This window comes from Pieris napi, chromosome 1 (genome assembly GCF_905475465.1).
Source record: "Pieris napi chromosome 1, ilPieNapi1.2, whole genome shotgun sequence".
Classification (NCBI taxonomy): Eukaryota; Metazoa; Arthropoda; class Insecta; order Lepidoptera; family Pieridae; genus Pieris; species Pieris napi.
In genome coordinates, this window is record NC_062234.1 from 9,084,981 (window position 1) to 9,106,247 (window position 21,267).

General features: G+C 30.8%; 1 protein-coding gene and 1 pseudogene across 11 annotated transcripts in view; both read right to left on the reverse strand.

The window, feature by feature from the left end:
* LOC125049226 (alpha-catulin) overlaps nt 1–21,267 on the reverse strand; it is a 55,619-nt gene that overhangs the window by 13,061 nt on the left and 21,291 nt on the right. For all 11 annotated transcript variants that reach the window (XR_007116986.1, XM_047648409.1, XM_047648396.1 and 8 more), the window contains exons 3-4: nt 2,905–3,047; nt 954–1,163 (exon numbers count right to left, since the gene is read on the reverse strand). Coding sequence is in view for 10 of the 11 variants with exons in the window: in XM_047648409.1 (XP_047504365.1) it covers nt 954–1,163; nt 2,905–3,047 (353 nt within the window). In the remaining variant the exon portion in view is untranslated. The remainder of the gene's footprint in view (nt 1–953; nt 1,164–2,904; nt 3,048–21,267) is intronic.
* Nucleotides 14,825–16,836, reverse strand: LOC125049299 (annotated as a pseudogene).

The following is a 21,267-nucleotide window of genomic DNA, read 5'->3' on the forward strand; positions in this document are numbered from 1 at the left end:
AATTTCTTTTTGTATTTTTATTTATTTTCGTTTTGTAACCTTGCCTCAAATGTTAATTGCTTTAACTTAATTCCGAGAGGTAATTTTTATACATATTAAATTTTAGGATTATATATTTTGTATAACAAGTGTTAGTGAGACGTTATATTTCGACAAAAAGTGAATTCTTTTTTCTTTGATTTCTCTTGATTTGATCTTTGATGAAATATCATTTATGATGGAGCTTGTTAATAATAATATTTATTTATTTATTAACAGCTCAATGGCCAAACTTAGACTAAAAACAATAAAATATTGAATATAATAATGATTATTTTTACGTAGCTATACTATCTATTTGTGAACACAAAAGGTTCTTAGTATAGATTGGGCCTTTCTTTCAGTTATAGACGTAATTTTATTGTCACGAAACACTTCGAAGTAGCCAAAACTCGATCTCATTCTGAACATACATAATTGATGACGAATCCCAGAACGCTCCTTCTAATTTACGAAATACGCGAGGCGAAGGCGCAGAGAGATTTATTGTGACCTTTATTAAATCACTTTTCTCGATTCTATCACTAGCTAAAAACGTAGCAATATTTTTAGATTAAAATATATGACGGAGAATTTTCAAGAAGTTCACGAGCCATCTTATGTTAATTAAAATATTTCAAAACCGTTGCTACATGTGTAGTTGTTTGATATGCCAACAAACGTTAACGGAATCGATAATGGACGTTATTTTCGTAACAGCCTGATATAAAGTTAATAATGCACAGCAACAACCATTCTTTTACTTTTCTATGTAATATTTTTCTTAGTATGTTGTTATCAAGAATACGTAAACATTTTTGATGAAGAATTAATCGTCTTATATAACGTATATGATAATGTGATAACAAACAGTGGTATTTTGTTCCTTGATGAAGCTGTATGACCAAAAGACACATTTTCCAAGTGCCAATTACCTTAGATGACGTAAGAAGCATTAGTGTAGATCTTTCAAGTACATTCCTTGCTGCTGCTACCTGCGCCCTCCGCCTCTCATCCCTTAAATCTGCTCTCCGTTCTGCCGTAAGTCGTGCAAGCTCCACCATACTTCCCCCAAACTCCGTGAACGCGCGTACAAACTCCGCAAAGTTGGACACCGACTCCAGACGATCCAATGAACGTGCCACCTGCCAGAATTCAAGTTATCTAACTTTTGCTTCTCGCGTTCAATCTATAAGCCAACTATCAGTTAAACTTGTGCAGGTTACGATTGTTTGAATAAATTGTAAATTAAACAAAGTTATCTCGCAGTATGACGTATGGTAATGTAATATATGCTTTAAAGCTAAATATAATAATTAGGTGTGATATAAAAGAGAACGTGACAAGGATTGAAAATGCTTAGAATCAATGAATGAATGAGCCGCTTCTCATTCATCCTTTCTGTATGGCTATTGCTTGTATTGGAAGTATTGCTTACCGTGCATCGGCAGCAAGAATGACACCGCTTCTATTATAAAAAAGCTGATAGAAGCGGCTTACGAGTATGATGTACATGGCAGCCGTAGATGGTGATGTCGGTTCAGGTAGGTCTTGTTGTACATACCTGGACCAGATCCAGGACAAAATAAAGAAGGGGCAAAAAAGCCCATAACCGACGAGCATGCATGGTAACTGTCATGAAAGTGGATGAAGTGAGAGGGCTATGTCAGGACTGTACCAAATAGAGATCTGTGGTCCCTGTCACGGTCTAACACTCCGGGAAAAAGGCGTGAATGTATAAATAAAAAAAAGTTACTTAATAATCACTATGAATATATAACTTGCCAAAATTATGGGGTTTTTGTATGGCAGGGCTCGGCATCGAAAATCTCTGATAATTAACAGTGTTTATGTAAAGCAACAGCGAGGTTAGTATATAAATTAAGTCATTATTTGATGTATACATATAGTGGCGTGCTCTTTGTAGAAAATAAAACTGTTTGCCTATTCAAAGTTCGCGTGACTGGATAAAACGTTTAGTCGTGACAAATAATCATCATCAAATCGCCGTACAGCTTTATTGGAGGTAACATCGTAAATCATACACGATAACACACACTCTTTCGGATTTATACTGGAGGCTCGGTGAATTCAAATTTCAAGCAAATAAATCGGTTGAGATGTAAGTTTAAACACTTGCCTCAGTAATTTCTTTATCACTCTTTGACTCTCTTTCTCCCAAATTGGGTTTATGGCTTGATGAAAAGAGTCATAAAAGCGGTTAAGTAGTAAATTACATAAGAACGAAATTATACTGATTTGGATTTTATGAATAAAAACATAATATATTCTGTCTCGGCACTTGTGTATTTTATTTTTAATGTTATAAATTCACACGGTTACTGTGGTATTACTGGTAGAATTCCAAATTTGGGTCTACATTATCCACACTCGTGCCAAATTTGGTGAATAATTTAGTAATAAAATAATAGTTTCAAGGGTTGGCAGCGATGCAATTTAAATGAAGCGATTAATTGAATTACTAGGTTCATAGGATGAATCTCTAATCCCAGTTAAAACCTAAGCAAAGCCTACATAAAAGTTAACTAAATAATGATATTACCCTATAGAATAGTTCATCTACCGAAATAGTGAATATTATTTTCTGTTTAATTAAATTCTCGATTATTATGAAAGCCGTGAGTCTAGGCGCGCGATTAACTTGCTTGTAAGCTAAGGACGAAACATCGGAAGAGAACCATTTTCCATTATACATCGTGCGCAAACCACAGAAGGCTGATCTAACTGACCTATTTGTCTATTGAGAAAAAAAGGATTAAGATACAGAAAATATAGGTAAAATTAAGGTATCGAGTTTTTTTTATAAATTTCGAACCATATACATAAGCCTCCTTAAAAAGTATAGAGGGGGCCATAAAACCTAACCTTGTCCTTGGCCAATAGTAATTGTCTCACAACCACCATATCCGCTAAAAGAAGAACCCTAGTGACAGCCGCAAGTAGCGCCCGCGCAGCTGACACCATTCCCGCACCATCAGTACCACTGCACACTCGCTCTATCGCACGACCTGTAAAAAGATATTGATTTATGGATAGTGCTCATTATGTTTCGTTAATCTTTTGTATAGATATTTCATTGAAGGTGGTCCATTTAGTTAGCTAGTTCATTTAACTACTTAGATTATGTAACTATACGCTATATTAACTGGTAGTTTTATTAATTAAAAAGTTTTAAGTTTTATCTAATATATAAAATTCTCGTGTCGCGGTGTTTATGGTTAAACTCCTCCGAAACGGCTTGACCGATTCTCATGAAATTTTGTGAGCATATTGGGTCTAACTGAGAATCGGACAACATCTATTTTTCATCCCCCTAAATGTTAAGGGTAGTCCACCCCAAAATTTTTTTTTTCAGATAAAAATTTAAATAAGATATTTTTTAGTTTCTGTTTTATTATTATTTTTATGATACAGCATTAAAAAATACATACAACCCCTAACTTTCACCCCTCTACGATCAACCCCTATTTTTTTATTATAAATGATATACATGACAAAACTACGTTTGCCCGGTCAGCTAGTAAAAATATAAAATAATATACTTTGTTGAATAAACATTTTTAATACGAAGTCACTGGCAATAATATATTGCAACATCTTGACAGCGATGTAAATGTATCTTCTACTTTCCTTTAATAAGTTCTGAACAACTTAAGGACCTTTGTTTAAGTTTCCAACACTAACTTGACGTGGTGATGTCTTTATACAACTTAGTTAAGTGCTTTAAGTTATCAGTTGCGATTATAATGTAGTTTATGATAAAACCTAAAAGTTATCTCACACAGAATAATTTGCGTTAGAAATAGAAAATTTATAAAAACGAAAGATTAGGTAATTTCAGTTATCGTACTACATATTTATTATACGCCACGTTGTTTTTGCTGAATATATAATACTTGGACTTTTCCAATAGCAATACCGAATGGGTTTTTATTCCGGGGTCCCGGGTGACATTAGCGCGGATCGATATCGCTGTCGCTGTTGGAAGATACAGAGTTAGTCTAGTCGACAAGTTGAAAATGGAACAAAATAGAGATACTACTCTTAAAATTATGTGCGATAGCTCATTGGATCCGGAATGACGTCTAGAAAAATGTGCTAAAAGCGTGTATTAGCACATAAAAAATTGCAAAAGTTATAGACCATTAAAGATGAAAAAATAATGGCATTTAGTTTTTTGCCAATATTTAATAAACTATTAATATTTAAGAAATTTCAATAAAAAAAATTTTTTTAATTTTAAATAAAAGTAATATTCATGATAATCAAAAAATTTACAAAAAAATTTTTTCTATACTTTGTTATATATGGTTGTTTTTGTTAATTTTAGAAGTTTTAGAAAAAAAATAAACAAAAGTTGAATATTTGTTTATAACAAATTGGTAAGTTAATAAACAATAGAATTGTTGATTAAAAAAAAAATTTTTTCTGTTACTTTATAGAAGACTGTCAATTATGATTTTTAGGAAAAAAAAATTTCTTAACTAATTATTTAAACAATAGAAAATTAAAAAAAACGATTATAAACAATGAAAAATTGTTATTAAGGAAAAATTTTTTTTTAAAAAATCATAAAATTTTTAATGTAATAAAGTTGTGTTAAAATTTTAAAAAAAAATATTGATTTAATCAATTTGTTTAAAAAAAATTTATCAACAAATGGCGGGATTTTTTTTTTTTGCAAATCAATAAATATCTTGTATTAATAAAAAAACGATTATATGATGATTTAGAAAAAAAAAATTTTTTTAACATCATTACATGGATTTTTAAGTTTTTGTTTAAGTAAAAAAATTGTTATAAACAAAGTATAAATATTTTTTTAACTTTTATGGCACGATCTTGTTAAGTATGTATGTAAGAAAGGCTCTACGAAGCGAAATATTTTTACGACCATTATTTAAACATTTTTTTTCACTTACAATTAAGACGGTCGTTCGAGAAAATTTCGTTAGTTAACAATTATTTAACTTGTTGAAAAATTAACTTTAAGTAAAATTTTCAACGGGAATAAAATAATTATAGTGTTCAGAACACACCATAATTTTTTCAAATTTAAAAAAAAATATTCAATACCTTAAATAAATTAATTAATGTGCCGTAGTCGCTTTTGACGCCACGCGCGAATCCTAAAAATGTCAACCGCAGACCTATTTTCAGCGTTAAATTAACATTATAAATAATGGAGATAGAGTTCTGGGAGTCAGGAGTTTTTTATTAGAAATTTCCTCCTCTTTCAGAATCTTTATTTGAAATTTCTTAAATATTAATAGTTTATTAAATATTGGCAAAAAACTAAATGCCATTATTTTTTCATCTTTAATGGTCTATAACTTTTGCAATTTTTTATGTGCTAATACACGCTTTTAGCACATTTATCTAGACGTCATTCCGGATCCAATAAGCTATCGCACATAATTTTAAGAGTAGTATCTCTATTTTGTTCCATTTTCAACTTGTCGACTAGACTAAGTACGGGTCTCGGGGTCTGCAGTGTGGCGTTATAAACTTTAAAATTCTTTGGTTACACATATTATTTATCATATTAATTTAAAAAAATAAACAAAAACTATCCAATCCATTTGGAGTGTTTTTTTTAAATGATAATGATACACATAACATATTTGATAAGAACAATTAACAGGTATGAATGTGGAAAAGTCAACGACCGCTTTCGAAATAGTTTTATAGTATCAGTCATTATTTATACGTCTGTAAAAATATAAACTAGTTTTTAAGCGAAGTTTTCACATAGTTTCTATTGAAAATCGAGTTCATATATGAAGCGATCTGAGTGTCGCATAATCTTCAAACGATAAATACCTCAAAGCTTATTATCTTATAATGTTAAAAAACACATTAAAGAGAAATATTATGTAGAACAACAACAGGAAATACAATGAAATATATCAAATTTCATCTAAAATATTAAATACAATTTATAACGAATAATAAAACCCTTAATAATAACAAAAACGAGCCAAAATTAAACTGATGGAATTAATATGAATATAGCTAATTTCATTAGATGATATTAACATTTTCTAGTAAAATTGGTAGCAAATACAAAAATAACTAACACTATTCAGCTATATATTTCCAGTACAAAATTAAGCGGTTCCCATAACAATTTATTTTGTCAAACCACCGCACACATTACTCAATGCCTTAAACAATTAAATACGAAAAAACGGAACCATATACTAATTAAATTAATTCAACAAGAATACAATTCACAACACTGCGTAATATCATGCACGGCAATCACGTTCCCTGTGTTTATATATTATTACGTAAATACTAATTATATAATTAAGAATAGTAATAGTACCTTAGCTTAAAGCTCGTATATTCAAATTAAAATAATCAAAGGCAGCGCTAAATACATAAATATTCACAAAATCTAGTTAAGCTTCAAACGATCCCCGTGGAAATGTTTTTGTATGGCACCGGTATCTAAGTAGTTGGAATTTCCAGCAGTAATTTATACAACTTTACTGAATTTATAAGCTGCGCTGTTAATCGCGTACTTAACAAAATACAAACACCAGTCTCATTCTTTCCTTTAATCTGCGCTAAGTGAGATTATATTAAATGTCCAATGCAATTACTTTAAGGACGTAACACTTTCATTAAAAGAAAAGCTCTTTAGTAAAAAACGCTAGGGAAATTATTAAAAAATCATCTTAACAAAAATTTAATATCGATATTTCATATCTCGCAAGTAATTATTTTCGTGAAATAATATATCGTAACCTACTTCTCCATTCCGCATAAAATACTGCGCAGACATGACATATTAAATTTTCACATCGAAAGCACGCAGGAATATAATAAAAATATTTTTAAAGATATGGATAGCTTTTATGTACTATTATCACTACATATCAGCTATCTCATAATGTATAATTTTAATATGGTCTTGCTCTTCCACGGTGTTTGTAAACGTTTTTGATATTCATAAGCATGCGCTAAGACGAATCTAAACTAAAAAAACGCATTTTGATTTTGATTTTACGGTATATATAGTTATTAATCCGTAAATTATTCACTCAATATCACAAATTAAAGAGGACGAAACTACGAACGAGGTGGAGGTAAGTTTGTGTTTTTCCAGAAATACGAGAATGACACGACCCACTTTTGGTAGGTTTTTGTAAGAGTCCTTATGAGCCTCACTTGCGCTATATCTACATTTTTTAACATTCATTCTTGTTAGATAAAACTTTCGAATCTTCTTCACATACTCCTGCAACTTTGTAATTTTAAACAAAGATTTGAATTTCGAATGCACTAAATTATGATGCAGAGATTTTAACTCATTCGAAAAAGCCCGAATGAGGATATTTATAATTAGGTTTCGTTTTTTTTGTTTATGGCCAGGCCTATTATTATTATTCCTTATTTTAAGGATTTTTTGTTAGAAGTGTCAAGCTGTTGGAGTTTGAATATGTAAATAATGGCAGGCAACACTTGTCACATGTGAAAAAAATGTTTTAGTTTCGAATATTGGAATGCCTGTTTAAATTTTATATAAATTCTGTTATGAAATGCACTTCTCTTTTAAAGACGCGGACAGTGAAACAACCTAGTGATATATAAACATTAATTATTGTAATAGATGTGTAATAGTGTAGTGCTTGGAAAATATATATTAAACATGAAGCAAGTGTTTTTAAAGTTAGTCTAGTCCCCTCAAAATTGGAAACTTGCAACACAAGCGATTCGAGATCTTCCCTTTAAAATAGAAAACTAATCAAAACGTCTATATTTCAATTGTTCTATGCAAGACCCAATAAGAAGCACCAGCATATTTTTTATATTTATTGCATTTTCGGTTATATTGTCAAATACACTTATTTTGAACTAATTTAGTTTATTTAAATATTAAAATAATACATTTTCACTGAACACCATCTACGTGTGTTTGCGTTTCATAACGAATCATTTCCAATTATTTAAATTTTCACTGATTTAACTTCTCTGTTTTAAAAATATATTATCCAAAGCGTTCAGCAAGTAGAAATGTATTTTTCATTGTTTATGGAAATTGCTTTCTGATAAAAGTGATATGGTTTTACCGCAGTCTGCGTCACTGCAGCGTTTTGCGGATACCGCTCAGTCATATGTGAACGCATAACCGTGCTAACTCTGTATGCAGGAATCGCTTTCCGCATGAACGGATTTAGAAAATTTATTTTTTAAAGGCATTTTATCAAATCTAGCGTAAAGATAACTTTACATTTCTGATTAACTTTAAATCTATGTAATGTTGGTAAGTCCCGTAACATTAGGACATGAGACCGGAATATATCTGACTTTTTAAGGCATGTAAGTCGAATTGTTGAATCAATCACAGACTCGGCGGAAATCGAATCTAAGACTTTCGCTCCATATGTAAATTGACATTTTCATAAATATTTAACACGCCACCTTTTTGCAAGAAATATTTATAACTCGAACCTTAATATGATATGTTTTCTGAAATAGACTCCATGTGATAATTAATAAGCAAACAAAGACTTAGTTACCTCGAAAGTTTACACAGTTTTACAAACATCCATAACACTTTATATGTATTTTCATTTCGCAACTATTAAATTCTATCAGTTACGAAATATGAGAATTTGAGATAAATAATAAAAGTCGTTACTGTAAAATTGGTAAATCGCCGTATCCATATCATGAAACATTTTTTCAATAAAGAATAAAAATTTGTCTGGGATTAAATGAAGGAAAACGGACCGAGTTTTATGGCTTATCTCTAAAATTCCATAATTTCAAGGTAGCTTAAGGGTCGGTGAGAGACATAAAAGTGTTGAAGCATTTAATGTAACACTAACTTACATTACTGTTTTATTCAATATTATATAACAGTAGTCCATTTTTTTGTTATTTGATTAAAATGTAAACACTACAGATTTCATAAAAAATAACGGGTATTAGAAATAAAAATAATAAAAATCCAGAAAATCGTCGCACAAAGACAAATATACATTTCTATATTCTACAACAGTTGGAATATCGTAAAGATGTAATCATTGAGCTATATAAAATGATTTGTGATCTGTGAAAGTTCATAAATATAAAAACTTGTAGGTATATTTTTGGATACATTATGTACCTAAATAACCTTTCCGATTTAATAACTGCTTTGAGTTTTGTTTAATACATAATATCGTTTGGTAATTCTGTAGTATTTTTTATTGTTTACAAAATAATTTAACCATTAATAAATTAACTACCGTCACGTGAAATAATTCTAGTAAAAGCCTAAATAACGGTCAGTACAAGACGATTACTTTCTTAAATAAGAATTTAAAACCAAAGTTGTAATCTTTCTTATCTGAATAAAAATATCTTCTAATTCGTAGATGTTTTTATCTACTAGTGACTAGTAATAGAATTATGGAAAAACATAACTATCCTATCTATTATTTAGTGTTTTACGTTATTTTATCTATATCTTCATATATGTAATACACAATTTATATTTTATATGCTCTAATAAGCGCGTGAAAAGTTCAAATGTGTTAAAATATCAGTCATATAAGGTCAATAGTGGAACTAGACCACACTACAAAGATGATGTAATCTGTAATAAGCTATATAATATATAAAAATATAAATAAAATGTACTAAAATTTTAATCTTTTATTGATAGATTCATGTCTACTTGCATTTTCATCTGGTATGCTGAACACTAAGCGTTCTGAATTGTTCTTTTATTATCAAAAACGAAGTTCCAATAGATATTTCAGTACCATCATATTAATCTGCCCTTGGTATTTTGTAAATTAGCTTTAAGTTTGTTTAAAGTATGACACGCTTTAACACTTTTTCTACACCGGACAACAAAGTGTTTATTGCGCTCATAGAAAGAATAATTTGATGCACCTCCACAAGTCAAACGCATGTACTGCAGATTGAGAATCGCAAACTAGCCCATCTTGCCAATTTTCTAATGGGGTTAACTAATCTGTCATCCTCTGTTATAATAAAAGTGTGGAAGGTAACATCTGTTATGAAACTAAATTTGAACGTTTAAAATATTATGAAACCATTTTACTCCGCACCTGTGGCTGTAAATGACCGAGATAAAGTTAATACCGTTTCAGATAGATGCAGTGAATTTATATGGTTTGATATATATATGGGATTTAACACGTAATTTATTTTTGTCGTTAAAAATAATTTATTTCAATTTAGCAAACCCCTGGAGCCCTCATAGCTGGCTTTTGTTTTCATGACTTTGTATATAGGTCGAGTAAGTACTTATTGAAATGAAGGAGATTAGTGTGGTGATTTCATGTGTTTGATGAGTATAACTTAAGGTTTTAAAAGTTAGTGAAAGGTATCATCTATGTTAGCAGCGTGAGTGCCTTAGTTTTACTTTAGAATAATGAAAGAAATTGCTATAATATAAATAAAAAAATCAAATGTTTAGTTTATATTGAAAATTTTATATAATGTGTTTTAGTTGTCTGGTAGAAACAAAAACTACAAATAGTTTTTCCATTCTTTAGGACGCCAAAGAAATCTACTACTTATTTACCAATAATAATATTATTTTGTAAATTGGAATTGTGGACACCACGTACTCTTATATACCTTACATTATAACCTAGCCATTGCAAATCATATAGATCAGGCTTAAGAAAAACATGTTTGTGTAAATTAAAGAAGAACTACCTATGTAGCCGTCGAATTTCTTGTACAAATTTTTAAATAGTTAAACATTCGAAATTTCGTTTAGGGAATAAAAAAATACAAAAACAACAAATTAAACTGAATATTTTATTCCATGAAAATATTATTAAAGAAGTTATTTTGTGTCCCGTTCATATAAATAAGGGATCGAGATCCTTTAACGCATCATTGAGTTAAGGTAATTTTTAAAACCCTCTGTTTTCCTTTATGTATCAAAAAATACATTGAAGAAACTCAAGAAAATATAGCAAGCCATTTGTAAGACCAGCTGCAACCATATTTTCCTATCCATAAATTTCAGAGGAAAATGAAAGGTATGCAATATTCTCCACTCGAAGTTACCAATTTATCAAATTTTATTATGAAATTTGCAACTCGAACTTTATAACTTGAAGTTTTGATATGTATTAGTGAAAAAACATAACGTCTTTACTTTGATTTAATTGACGTTATAATGTTTGTTTTTTTTAAATTTAGATACGAAGAACAACTTTTTAAAATTTAATTTAATATTTTGAAAAAGCTGAATGTAAAAATATTATAATTAGGAAAACAATCACTGTTTTAACAATTTTTCCGTGTTCTACTTTCATAGATTTTTATCCTGGTTCAAAAGCCAAAGTTTACTAAAATTACTTTAGCGCTTCACGTGATTCGAATCAAAACACTCTGATTATTATAGAACAATGCCCGATAGTGTCAGGACTTCCTTAAAATTTTCAACATCTACATAGAAATATGTGGCTACAATCAAGCCATTAAATTGCATAATCTACAATCCTAATTAAGCATAACACAAACATAATCCCATTAAACAAGTCACTCAATTCTCCGCTGAATTGAAATCGATGAACATAAATTATGTGAAGCTATCAGCAGGCATAGCGGTCTGATTTACGATTTGATGACATGGATTATTACTAATGCGGATTACCTATGCACATTACTTATGTAAGAATATAAGACTGTACGTTTTATTTACATATACAAAGTCAGTACACAAAGAAATGTTAATCTATTATGTAACCATTCTAATTTAAGCAATGAACTCGATTGTATGTCAATTAATTCATACACCATCGCGTTACATTATAAACCTTTTGAAAATATTGTATCGAATAATAGGAACGAATATTGTTTAATAGTCCAATATAATAAGCTAGTGGCGACACCTCTCCATGGTATCATATTTAATGAGTTTCATCTATAATTTTTACATATACCTGGTAAACATACTTATAATAATAATAGGCGCTGCTACCCTATATGGGTCTTCGCCTCAAATGATATTTGTTTCTCTGATCATTTTTACTTCATAGACAAGTAGTTGATCAGCCTTCTGTCTGACACATGCCAGTTTTAAAAAATGTTTTCCATCCCCCCAAAAACGAGCGACTTTCTGTCTATGTGCGATGCGCAAAAAGTCCATATACCTCAGGTATGAGGCGCATTTTAAAGACACTAGGCCAACACTGCTCTTTAAAATAATATAGCGTAACATTAAGTAGTATATAAATCTATAAGCGTACATTATATCGAATAGCTTCCATCAGGACACCGAACACATTTACAACGTATTTACCAATGATAATAATAATATTAGAATTGCGGGCACTACGAAGGTACATTTAGCGTTACACCGCATAACACAAATTATATTATACATATGCACAAATTAATTCGCCAAAATAAACTATGTACTTTAGATATACCTTCACATCTCATTCCGATATAACAAATGTGTCACTATTTAATCAGTTTGTAAAAGAAAACTAAAACCTTGAAGGCGACTTACAAGTTTCGTAAAAAATAGAACTGAATGGAAAGAATGCATTGCTGTTTTGTATTATTTTGTTTAATCTAAGCTTGTTCAATCTCAATCTCAATTGTGACTACGATTTGTCGATTTATTTCAATCGTATTTTAAAGGGAATCTGGGACATTCCCTAGACGGGATTCAATCTGTGTAAATTTAATAGATATATAAGGATTGTAGCCTGTCTTTGTAACTTGTTTTATTATGCTGAAAAAGTTTATTCTATGCAGACGCTATTATATATCGATGACTTCATGCATCTTGTCAAATTAAAAACTTGGCGATTAAAATGAGCGGTGGAGAGATTCTTGCCAGTTCTCATCCGGCTTTCATTACTAGTAGTAAGTTAGTATGATTATTTCTTAAATATACCTTATGTACCCTATATGAACCAATATGGTTGTTTGACGGATTTGATTCAATCTAAACAGTATTCATAATTTTTGTTTCAAAATTTTTAATATGAATGATCTAATGGTAGAACAATATCAACTACACAAAAGAAAATTAAGTTCAAATGGTTTATATATGAAACTAGCGGACACGATAGACGTTGTCCTGTCTTAACTATGAATATTGATTTCAAATTGGTATAATGAATTAAAAAATATTTCAGAAACAAAGTGTTTATTATTCTAATGCTTTATGTTATACAACATTCTTTGTTTGTTTTTCTGGCTCGCATATCATTATATTATCAATATAATAACTCCGATCGAAGCATTTATTTTGAACGATATTCATTTTTCTTACATCCTCTGACGATATTTGCAGCACGCATTCTGTCAATGTTGTGTTATGTCAAACGCCATAAGGTTACACCAAAAAGTTCGAATTGTATGGTGGTTAAATATTCTTGAATTTTCTAATTTTCCGCGCAAAGTTTTTCTTTTTTTCTTTTATAAGAACCTTCTCCTGACAATTACAAACACAACAAAAAAAAATCAGACAAATCGGTTGAGCCGTTTTCATGTGATGTCGTGACAACGGAAAACGGGTTTCATTTTTATATATATAGATATTTAAATTCTTTCCAATCGCTATACACATTTGAAGTGCACAGAACATCCCTAATGAAAAACGCGGTATACGCACAGAAGCACAGACAATAAAAGAACTAGAAGTAACTAAAGTACAGAGAATTTCCTTACTAATATGACTAGAATACCAGTGCAAATTCAGTTAATTTCATTTCTGATAGTAGTGAGTTTAATCTTAGCGAAATAAATGTAACAATGCGACTGTTTGTGAATGGAAGTGACAGAGACGGAATAATTACCATTCTCTTGCTGAAGTTTCAAAGTTTCGTAAGCTCGCTATTACGCTTTTATCTGCGACCCGTATATTTCCACTTTAATTTTGTGTACCTTCGCTTTGTATGGATTCACTTTTTAACAGTAAAGGGGAGATAATGACAGTGTTTTATCTTATCTCTCATAACATTCTGAAAACGTTTGTTGTGTGAGAAGTTTTATATGAGCAAGACAGAAATTTAATATTTTTCTTTTTTTGTTTACTTGCTTTAGTTACCTGATATTTGTAATTAATAAAAAAACATGAATACATCATATGATATTATGTAAAAGAAAAAAATATATATATCACCATTTTGTTTTTAAAAGTTGCAAATATACCTACACAATCAGAATTTGAAGACTATTTGCGACAGACTTTAGATAAATGTAATTAATGATATTAAAAGGCAATGATTGCGAAGTTCACGCTAGCAACGAGTTGATGATTATTGAGTGATAGATGGTCTGAATGGCTCACTTAATGAGACTTCTACTTTATTTAGCAACCCCCTCTCTCGGATTAATACGGCGCAATCCCCTTTTAATTATGCGGTCTGGAATTTATAATACCAAATTTATTAATAAAATTCAAGCCATACTATGTATAATGTAATTGATGATCATAAAGAGTATCAGCGCAATACTTTATTTTAATACAACCGGGGGGCAAACAGGCACGATTCTCATCTGATGTTAAGTGATACCGCCTCCTATGGACGCACTGCCAGAAGCAGCTCTAAGAATATTATTTATATATACTTAGTATTACTTTGACATGGAAGAATTCGTGGCAGGGCAAGTACTTAAAAATATTTACATGAAGGTTTTGAAAATTAATATGTGTAACATACCTATTATCGTAAAGCAGAAGTTTCTGTATTTTTATTTAAATGATTTGAGATTATTTTTAAACTAATTGCCTTAGGTATTGTTTACTAGTATAAGAAAGGTAATTAAAATACAATTGCAGCAGACATTAAAAATTTAATGTTATTTTAACAAAAATATATGAAACTACTTGAAATCCACAAATAAACTCACAAAGTAATAGACGTAAACCTTTTAACTTCGTCGAATGAATATCCGACAAAAAGATCCCCATTTAAACTATCCCAGTATAATTCAAGCATAAGCGTCTTTTCGTATAGAAAGAATTCGCATCGTGAGCACTCACTGCACACCTGAAGCCCGTTTTTATTCCTTTGTAGACTCAAGGATTGCTGAATACACATGATACTCAGCATGAAATTAAACGAAGTCTGATCTCACAGATTATCTTCTTTTATGCAGCTTGCGGAAACTCTTTTGACTCTATCATTAATTTATCTTTTAATTTAAAACTACCTAGGCTAAAGCCTAAACTAAGTTGTGTTTCGTTACTTCGTAAATGCTATTTTTTAATGACTTTGTCTTTGTTTGTTTGAAAACAATTATTTAAGCGTAATATAAATACCTTAAGTAATGTTTTCCTGATATGGAGGTCTCGCTTCATTGTCATACAACAATAATTGTTAAAGGATAGAAAGAAAAAATATTGATAAAATAGATGCAATAGACGCGTGGGGAGCTTAATTCGAGTGCACAAACAAGGAAATTTATTACTATTTTTCATTTCTTTACTTTTATTAAACTTTTAATGTAGTTAGTTACTAAAAGTTTAGTAGTGATAAAAATAAGTAAAAACCTTATACCAGCTTTTGAAAAGTAACTTCCGAGAGATGGGAACTCGTGTTACAATAACGAGAGACCGGTAATGACGCCCCACGGCTATGCGACGCTTGCTAACAAAGTGATGTGTATAATTAAAATTATTGCTTTAAATTAACCCATCATCATAAAATACAGAAAATAACTAAGGCAAAATATATAATGCTAAATAACAGAATCAGTTTAGTCAAATTAACACTCTCATAATTGATCGCTTTTTAAAGAAAATGCTAAAGTAAACTGGTATAACAAACTAGATACTTGTGCTGAAATAAGTATAAAAAATTTGCTATCTGCTAATTACTTTTAGTGTCGTAAACACCAGCCATTATCAGCTACGTACTCAGAGCCCGTAATTCCCCTGGCTTTATTGCTTGCTAAAAATAGTACAATATCTGCCACCTCGACAGATTCTGACACACGTTTCAATGGAGCGTCATCAGAAACATCTTCAAATTTCATAAAGCCAACACCCGCATTCTCCAACAGGTCTGTTTTTACAGGACCAGGACTCACGATATTTACTCTCACCCCTTTACTTGCCAATTCAAGAGCTGCGCATCGAGAGAAATGAGTCAATGCTGCCTTTGATATGTGATAGGAAATCATTGATGAATATGATGGAAGTGTTTTGCCAGCCACACTGGAGATATTTACAATATTTCCTTGAGTTTTAATTAAATGCGGAGTAGCCAAAGTAGTGATATTGATATGAGCCCTAACATTAACCTTCATAATCTCATCGTACGATTGTAGTATGTTTCCTTCTAAGATGCTTCCGAATCTTGTCAAACCTGCGTTGTTAACAAGGACATCTAATTTTCCCAATTTTGTTATTACTTGCTCTAACAAATTTTCGGCCTCGTTGTCATTACTTATATCTCATTTTAAAATGAGCGGTTTTTTTCCAACCTTTTCGATTTCATTTGCAACATTATTTAATTTTTCTTCATTTCTTGCTACTATTGCTACGATAGCACCTTCCTTTGCAAATTCAATTGCTGTAGCTGCTCCTATACCAGAACTAGCTCCAGTCACTAACACCACTTTATTACTAAAAATCATTATTTTCTTGTTGTTTAGTATCACGGTCAAAGAGATAATATTGCAGTAATTACGTAATTGCCTGTATATATGTATTCTTTTCTAATATGTTATCAAAATATTATTATCTAATTAATCTTTACGATGATAAATAGTTTCGCAAAGATTATTGTGGATGTGATTATTTAGGTAATATTGACATAGAAACAAAATTTATCTTGGAGTATATATTTTATTTTATATATTGTTGAATAATAAAACTTTATTTTATTCGTATTTGTATTATCATTATTAACGAAAATTCGGAATAATTAAAAATAAATATACATATAATTTCAAGATAAATGTATTATTTTTATGTTAAATTATATAATATTTTTGTGTTTGTTTTCTTGCTCAATCTAAAATTAAGTATTAAAAAGTTTAAATTAATTCTTAATACACCATCCATTATCAATAATATATTCCGAACCAGTTATACCATTTGCCTTGGCACTTGCTAGAAAAAGAATGACATTCGCAACTTCAACCGAATCTGATACTCTCTTAAGTGGAGTTTCAGGTAAAACATCTTCCATTTTCGTGGAACCGAGCCCTGCATTTTCCAATATATCCGTTGCTACAGGCCCAGGGCTAACCGTATTGACTCTAACACCTTTTTCAGCTAATTCTAAAGCTGCACAACGTGAAAAATGACTTAATGCAGCTTTCGTTATGCAGTATGGAGTCATACCTATTGTCCCTGTTAGTGTTCCGACTACACTAGAAATGTTTACAATATTTCCTTTTGATTTAATTAAGTATGGAGCAGCTAAATTTGTGATATTAATATGAGCTCGAATATTTACTTTCATTACAGAGTCAAATGCTTCTAGTATTCTTCCATCTAAGATACTTCCAAATGTAATAAGACCTGCATTGTTAACCAATACATCCAATTTAGTAAGCTTACTTATTACCTCTTCTATTACACGTTTTGTTTCTTGATCTTCGCTTACATCCGCCTTGATTACTAAATACTTTGCTCCGATTTTATCTATTTGTTTAGCGATTTTCAATAGTTTCTCTTCATTTCTTCCAACTATTGCGACAGTAGCGCCTTCTTTAGCAAATTCAATAGCAGTTGCCGCTCCTATGCCTGAACTGGCTCCTGTGACTAACACAGTTTTATTTACGAAACTCATTTTTTGTATGTATAAAAATTAAGTAATATACGATACTAACTATAACAACTAGTATCTTGAATATGATAAACTGTACTTTAAAATATAATAAAAAGGTATTTAATATTGCACGTTTCGTTATTAAATGCGCGTTCGTTAAGTTATTAAAGTGATAAAATAAAATGAAAACGTGAAGTGTTGATCCTTGAATATAATATACTTAGATATAGTTGCTTTTGTAGGACATTTATATGTTATCAATTTACATGTAATTCATTTGACTGCGTCTGTATACATATTTTTAAAGAATTGAAGACTGACTGACTGGTCTGAATTAATTTAACGTCAGCACTTTTTCGGCAAATTCTTTGTTAACTCTTATCGAGTAATTCAAAATTTATAATATATGACTATTTCTGTGTTAAGCTTATTTAAACGCAAAAGTTAATAAACCTATGTAGGCATTAAATATCTAAAATATAATATATCATAACTATCACACAACTCGGTCAGATTGAAGCGATAATGGTGATAGCATAATACCAATTTCCTTTATAAGAGATAAATGTATAAAATAATTGCACTGGCGTACATTTTTGAATTGTAATTTAAACAACCATATACCACTTACTTCGAAAGACGAATATATACCAAATTCGTAAAACTAAAAGAAGATTCAATGTTCCCCGAAAACAGATTAAAGCTGTCTTTATGTTTGTGAAAGTAATAAGAAGCAGATACTTCTATTGTTTACCAAGCATCCTGATTCTTTGTTTAAAATTGTATCTCTCCCGCTCTTAAAAACGAAAGCGAGCCTATTAAGAAATTTCATTTCCTTTCGTTTATATTCCGTAAAGTTTATGAAGTCTTTCTGGAATAATTTATAATATAACTTTCTAAAACCTCTTGAATAATTGACGTCTACTTCCTTAAACGTAAAAATTTGTATCTCATATTGCTTCAAATACAAATAGTCTTCATAACAATTACATATGGCATAGGCAAGATGGTTTTGTTTTTGTTAGTGTGAACAGTTTCGCACGTTTGAAATTACAATGGGTTACGTATTATGCGTGAAGGTTACCATAGAGATGGTTGTTTAGTGTAAATAACATACATTTGTAAGACTTAAGATAACTATCTACTTAAGGTCCATTTGCCCTTAATCCATTTAGAAAGACGTTAAATATCAGCCATAAGCTATGTTATTTTAAAGTGTGTTTGTAAGAGTGCCGCCGTCATGTCGTGGCAGTTTGCCAGATACAGTCATCTTACCTACATTTGGGAGAGGGCAGCCATAAAGATCCTCAAGAGCGATGCGGTCATGAACTTGTGATAATTGCGCAACCAATAAACAAAATGGGTTAATCGATTTGAGGGTAGCATTTGCTAATTAAAATAATATTGGTCCCATCCTCATTAGACGGTAGCTGAAAGGGAACGTACGTACATAGTATTTAAACAGAGCAGATGATTAAACAAGGGTATACAAAACGATAGCTCTTTTTACTTCAGTTACAGGATAATGTAATCAAATACGTCCACAAAATTAACTTCCAATGAAAAATATTGTATTAGATGGATGAAATGCAATTTTATTTAAATTATTAATAAAACAGTATTTATTAACAAAAGAATACATTACGAGTACTAAGGAATAAGATGATAATAGAAATTAGCTGTTATTTTAGCACATTACTCAAACAAAGAGTATCTTGGCCTAGTTTTTTCTAAGAGACGAGGCAGCGTGCCCGGTTCCATTACCTTCATTTGTTTTTTCTGTCATACTTTCGTTTACATTATATATTATATAATTTTAATTGCGTTCATTGTTTCACCGCCTCCGTAACTCGTGGTTTATTTAATGAATCGAACCCGGGAGCTTGGATTCCATTCAGGGCAAAATATACTGTTTTCCGTTATTGTTAGCCTAATGGGAACTACCTGTCATGGGGTTGCCTAACCGTGCTAACTATGTCAGAGCAATTTTACCATGGGCAAATCAAACTCGCTCGCGACAAAGGATCGTCGTCAGGAAACCGTGCTGGTCAAAGTCAGGCAACGAAGATAAACTATTGACGATAACAAATCACATTAAAGAATGCAACAACATTAAATAGTATACATATCTACCCAAGTCTCCTAGAGAGCTGTAGCGCTACTGAATGTAACTTTATATATTTATGCTATATAATGTGGATAAGAAATATTATGGCATTAACTCAAATTGGTGATTAAAACTTGGTATGACCCGACGCGGTTAATGTTCCTTATCGAGGTTTCTTGTTCGCGTTCCAAATGTTCCTAATATAGCGTAATGTTCTAGCATCTTCGAAAGTAATGGTCTATTAGTAGACCGCTTGATATTTTCTTTAATTACTTACGATATATTGTGGAATAGCGAACCACAGCTTAATGTTCTTGCAGATCGAAAGTTAAAAAATCTTCTCTATACATTTAGATAAAGGAGGTGAAAAATCTTTAAACAAATTGTTTCGTGACTATTTTCTTTAGTTGTCGTTCGTTGTAATGAAAAGACGCTTTTTCGGTTTTGAAGGTAATTTATTTTGTATTAGATGTCCTGAAAGTCCCTATATAAAGTTCTTGTGCTTGTTGATATTTAATTAGTTTACAATTTTCGTCGTAAAATGAATTCAAAAATTGGCTGTTTGGTTTTTTTTTCTATCAATCGAAATTATTTAAATCGTGTATCGATCTTTCAAAATGGGTACATAAACTACTCAACTCCACCATATTTTTTTCCATTCTCCCTACTTCAAAAAATGATGATGAAAAATGGAAAGAAACAATGTACTTTTTTGGAGTTAGGCGACCATATAGGTCTATGATGGTTTCTACCATTGCCCTATAAAGCTGAAGTTGCAAAACATGCATTTAAATTGTAATTGTCCGATATGAAATTAAATATATTACGGAAACCCGTAGACAGAAATAATAAATCTAATTTGAAATGTTACATACATCAACATCAGCCTCAGTGATGTTGAACACATTTTCAGATCTTATACGTACACGTACACGATTAAAAAATATATGTATGTGTGCAATTAACACTTGCTCATACGGTGAAGGAAAAGTGTATGATGAATAAATACGCGCAGTAGTCTAGATATGTTGAGATGTAACTTTAACAGTTTTGTGTCAATAGTTCACGTAAATGTTTACGCAATGTGTTTATCGTAATCTTTATATATATAATTCTTCTGTAAGTGTGTATGTCACTGAACTTCACTTGAACTTTTTGTGTGTTTAAGGGGATCTGGGAATGGTTTAGATTCACAAATCAGCCCGCCAGCTGGCGCTGCAGTCGGTACTTTCATACTTTGCTTTACTAATCGCTTGAAATATCATGCAGGATACCTGCAGGATGTCTGTCGGGTCCACTAGTTTCATATATTTTTTAATGACAAATAAACAGTGTCCTCCCACATTTACCAATTTTTTTCAACTATGTCGTTATTAGAATGTTAGT